General features: G+C 33.8%; 2 protein-coding genes across 2 annotated transcripts in view; both read left to right on the top strand.

Moving 5' to 3' along the window:
* LOAG_17236 (hypothetical protein) overlaps window positions 1-2,415 on the top strand; it is a gene marked incomplete at both ends in the record, with an annotated part of 5,982 nt that extends 3,567 nt beyond the window's left edge. The window contains 4 exons of the mRNA XM_020449895.1: window positions 23-224; window positions 1,077-1,182; window positions 1,377-1,438; window positions 2,399-2,415. Coding sequence (XP_020306524.1) covers window positions 23-224; window positions 1,077-1,182; window positions 1,377-1,438; window positions 2,399-2,415 — 387 coding nt within the window. The remainder of the gene's footprint in view (window positions 1-22; window positions 225-1,076; window positions 1,183-1,376; window positions 1,439-2,398) is intronic.
* A 711-nt stretch (window positions 2,416-3,126) lies between these two features.
* LOAG_17235 (hypothetical protein) overlaps window positions 3,127-4,753 on the top strand; it is a gene marked incomplete at both ends in the record, with an annotated part of 2,836 nt that continues 1,209 nt past the window's right edge. The window contains 4 exons of the mRNA XM_020449894.1: window positions 3,127-3,137; window positions 3,445-3,513; window positions 3,773-3,893; window positions 4,211-4,394. Coding sequence (XP_020306523.1) covers window positions 3,127-3,137; window positions 3,445-3,513; window positions 3,773-3,893; window positions 4,211-4,394 — 385 coding nt within the window. The remainder of the gene's footprint in view (window positions 3,138-3,444; window positions 3,514-3,772; window positions 3,894-4,210; window positions 4,395-4,753) is intronic.

Raw genomic sequence — 4,753 nt, 5'->3', positions numbered from 1 at the left:
GAAGTTGAGTTCACTTTTGCAGTCGGGCAGACGATACACCTTCATCGCTTATCCTCCGCGACTAACCCACAACCAACGATATCTTCGCATATCCGCCACCATTGGACAACAAACTATGATATTCTTCTATCCACTAAATACATTTCCCGTAACGTATTCCCAGCTCAACGATCTATCAACTAACCGACAGTCAAATTATTGTTCAAGGAAACGACAAAGAGTTTGTTAGTTGATCATATTACTTGCTTTTTGTATAACTCATTTATCATTGTTTACCAATTCATCGTGTAATATATATTATACCCTTTTTCTTACTGTTAACTAGTAATATTATGCAAGAACAATATTACATCCCGAATAAATCTGTATCGCCGAGAAACGAGTTCAACAGAAAAACAATTTCCCAACAATTATTGCGCATTTTGGAGGTGAACTTTCATGTCAAAAGAAATGTTATTTGACTCTAAAGGTCAAAAGTTAGTCATAACGCTATACTCTATTGGTTTAACATGAAATAATATTAACGATGTATATAGTCCTAAATGCATATGAAGACTGCGTATATATTATCTTTTCATTTGGACATCCAGTATTTTAATAGGCGCATACATTACGTGCTAACGTTTGGCATTCTGATACCACGTTTACACGTATTTTTTCGCATAATGGATTCCTGTTAAAAAGCAGAACTTGTAAAGAGTGGGATTCTTATCTAATATCACATGATAAAGCAATTCCTCAAGCATCCGGACTGATTAAAGCATTTGATACCGGAGAATGCACTTTAATTTGACGACGTCCCAAACATTTTAACTCTTGGCTTGAACTTTTTCCGCTGGAAATGATGCTACAAATTAAATTAATGGTCAGCAGGATTGAAAAAGTTATTAGGGAAGCAAATGGCAAATTTCGAGATACCATTCAGTAGTTATCTTTACTCCTTTATAGATTAAACGTCAACTACATGCTGCTGAAGTGTAATTAAATTGAATTAATAATCGAGCGTTCAAGATCAGAAATCGAAAGGGAGGAGAGTTAATTTCAGATCGCATCGTACTAATTAATAATTGTCACAGCGGTTGTTGATCTGGATGCGATATGTATAACTGAAGAACCAACAATTCATAAAGTAATATTGAACTCGGAACCAGCTATTATGGTATTAAGAAAGGAGAAACCAAAGTAAATTTTTCCAGTGACTTCTCATTACTTTACTTTTACGTTTTATGTCATAATTTCTTCATTCACAGTATTAGCGAACCATACCATTGTTTGTAAGGACAGAAAAAGATGCGACGTACGTGCACGTAATACGTGAGAAAGACTGTATCATATGAATCTGAAATCAATTTGAATTTTTCAACGATATTTTGCAGGGGAAAAACTGATGTTAATTCGGAAATGCAGACGAAAATGGAGAACAAAAATCTTCCGGATGGTTCACAAAGAAACCATTGGATTCTTGTACTTTTACATTGTGTACTGACTGCTTTTCTCTTGAAGCTCCTCTCTGACTGATCCCACTTACTTTTACCGCAACTACCACTGTAGACATTCGTCCATAGCGAACTGATTATCCACTGCATTGTCTACCACTGCAGTGCAATTAAATTGGCTAATTTTTATCCGAAATGAACTGATTACCCATTGCAATGCACTTCATATTATGTTACATCTCTATAATACCGCAATTAAGAGGGAAGAAAAAGCATATTACTACGTTGTAACCTAAAATTTAGATTTCAGCTGCATACGACTTTAAATTTATATAAGAGATAAACACTTACATATGCCTATGGAATTAACGATATGCAAAATTTTTCAAAAATTGAAACAATTGAAAAGTTAGAACTGTTTTCAACGAACGCAGTTGAAATGACTTGGTAGTAGTGAATAATAGAAACGCATACACTGATGATTACGTACAAGAAGTATTCCAATAGTATGTGAACTATTCAGATAGTTGTACTCCTGTAATGAATCATTTCCGGAAGGTTGATTTCGTTTTGTTCGGCTTCAACCATTTGTTTAAGATTTTGACAAATTTGACTCCTTCAAATCTTTAATTAAGTATAATGAACAAATTTCGGTTGTTAACAAGTACTCAGAAGCAGAATTTTAACACAGTATGTTAACAGTTTACGTGAATAGCCTATCTATGTCCAGAAATTCATATAAGATCCAAGAACCATCGTTGCATGTGTCACCATTTAAAGTTTTTCTAGATGTATTAGTCAGGACTTTCTCGACATATCTTAATTACTGCTTAAACCAAGAAATGTGTAATAGCCTGAATAGGCAATGAAATGACCACATATCTGCATAAATGTAAAACAATATTTTCAAAATTTCATCTAACCTGAAATCAGATGGGATTATTTGCTTGATTTGATTTTAGGGAACCAACGAATGTGAGTATTTTAAGTCAATGAACAGTCTTCCGGTATAAATAAAGGCATAGTATGTACTTTCCGGAAAGGTATAAAATAACGTTTTCATGATATTCCCAGCAAACTGCACAAATTCAGGCAAGCTTGCAATTTTCCAATTGTGAAGAGTTTACGTGTGTTGAGAAGTTTAAGTACTTCCATCATTACGTTGTATTAAAATTTCTAAGTTCCTACCCTCTAACTTAGTCTGGCAATACACACAACTGCTTCCCGATCTAGAACTTCCATGAATTGTTCCCCAGCCTGGGATTTTTGCAAATCATTTCCCAACCCAGAATTTTCGCGAATTCTTTTCTAACCTAGCATTTTCGAGAATTATCTCTCAACCTAAAATTTTCGCAAATTGTCTCCCAACCTGAAGTTTTTGAGGATTGTTTCTCATTGTCCCCGAACTCAGCATTTTCATGTGCACGAAGGATTTAATTAAGCAAGGGGTTCATGGACTTTAAAAACCATTGGACATTTGGCATTTGACATTTTATGGAACACTTTTCCATGGTGGAAACTTTTGCAGTGAGGTTTTAACATTTATAACCAGAAACACGTTACATGGGACATTTATCATGTTGACATATATTTATAAAGCGAATAACCGCTCTGTCTACGTTTATTTTTATCTACTGGATAAGTGAGAGGAAGGTTGATCATCATTTTCAGGTCTTAAATAATGACAGCGATGGCTTTGAAGTGAGCATTTCGGTAGTACCACCTGAATTCATTTTCAAATTTTAACCTCTGAAAGGTCTTCCGAAAATCAGTGACAGTTCGCAACAATCAGTAAAAGTTTAAAGTGCTGAAGTTTAATTTAGGGGAGATGGAGGCCTACTGTTAGAACTGAAAGGTTATTTGGATAGTTATTTGAAAGATACAAGCTAACAAACGATAATTTCGACTCACGCATGAACGGTTCAAAAAAAAAAACTTTATTTAAATCAGTGAAGACAAAACGATATTAATGCTGACTGATCTATCGAAAATCTTTGACCAATTTCAGAAACACTGACAAAGTACGACCATGTTCTGAGTTTAAAACTACGCAAAACAACGAACCACTTAACAGAAGGTTGTTACCTTCTCATTTATTGTTAAGAAGCTAAGGAACAAAAGAAAAAAGAATTCAATTATTCAAATATTGTGATATTTGTAGGCAAAAAAAACTTTGATATGTGATAAATTTGTCAAATACAAAAGAATCTATCAAATGGGGGAATTTACAAGCTGTAATTGTCGTACTATTCCAATGACTTTGATCAGTGACTGCAATTAATTGTCAAAAGCTGATTCAATTATTCACTGATACATTTCTTTTTGTTTCCATTTAGCATCGTGAAATTTGCTGTAGAAAAAGAACAACCGGAAGTGGCACGTGTAAAACTTTTATTATGCAACAATAGCAATCGTCAAATTCAATGGTTATTAAAGTGCAACGACACTACCATTACGGTAATTATTGACAAGTAATAACAAAAATCACTTGCACAATCATTAAGTAATAGGAGTTGCATATTAAAATTTGATCATTATCTTTTCATTTTGGTCATGTGTGCTGAAATCCCGGTCATTTCCCTCGTACTAATCTTTTTTTCTTTATCTACATTTCCTTTACATGATCAGAAGATCCCTGAAATTGATTTACCTGAATATTCTTTAATTATTAATTTCTATTTGTTTACCTGCCTGATTGCTTATCCATTTTTACCTTTTTTTTCAACTCATCTGGTCACTTATTTACCGCATTTGTTTTTAAGAAATTTTAACAGGCTGAACCAATGACATCTGGTCGCATCGAAAAGCTTGGAAGGAACGAAGTGAATTTAATATGGCGACGCCCTAAAGCTATAGAGCAATGGGCAAATGCGCCTCAACCAAAATTGCTACTTTTCATGAAATTAATTGCCGCTGAATCTGGCAAAGAAGTTGCTGATGCATTCACGAAATTTAAAGGTAATCAATGTGAACATTATTTGGACAAGAAAAAAAATATGATAGTTGAAAGTCAATGTAACAGAACAAGAGGAAGCTTCAAGTATTACAAATTTCATCAATTATTAAATTTGAAACTAGTGAGGGAGTTAAAGATTAAAAAAGTTGCAATGTCCAAAATAGGTATTTGGTTTGGAAGATGGACAATGAACATAACAAATCAAAATTTAAATATCATGATTTAAGATCGTCATTTTAATTTTTTTTTCGAAAAATCACCCAAATTTTAGCAATGATAGAACCGGAAGCGGGATGTACCACAAGCGATTTGCCTATTCATGAAGTGGTCATTAAATCGGTAAAAACTTCGGAACAGTTAG

This window comes from Loa loa, assembly GCF_000183805.2.
Source record: "Loa loa unplaced genomic scaffold supercont3.51, whole genome shotgun sequence".
NCBI classification, from domain to species: Eukaryota; Metazoa; Nematoda; class Chromadorea; order Rhabditida; family Onchocercidae; genus Loa; species Loa loa.
This window is presented reverse-complemented; position numbering and strand designations above follow the sequence as displayed.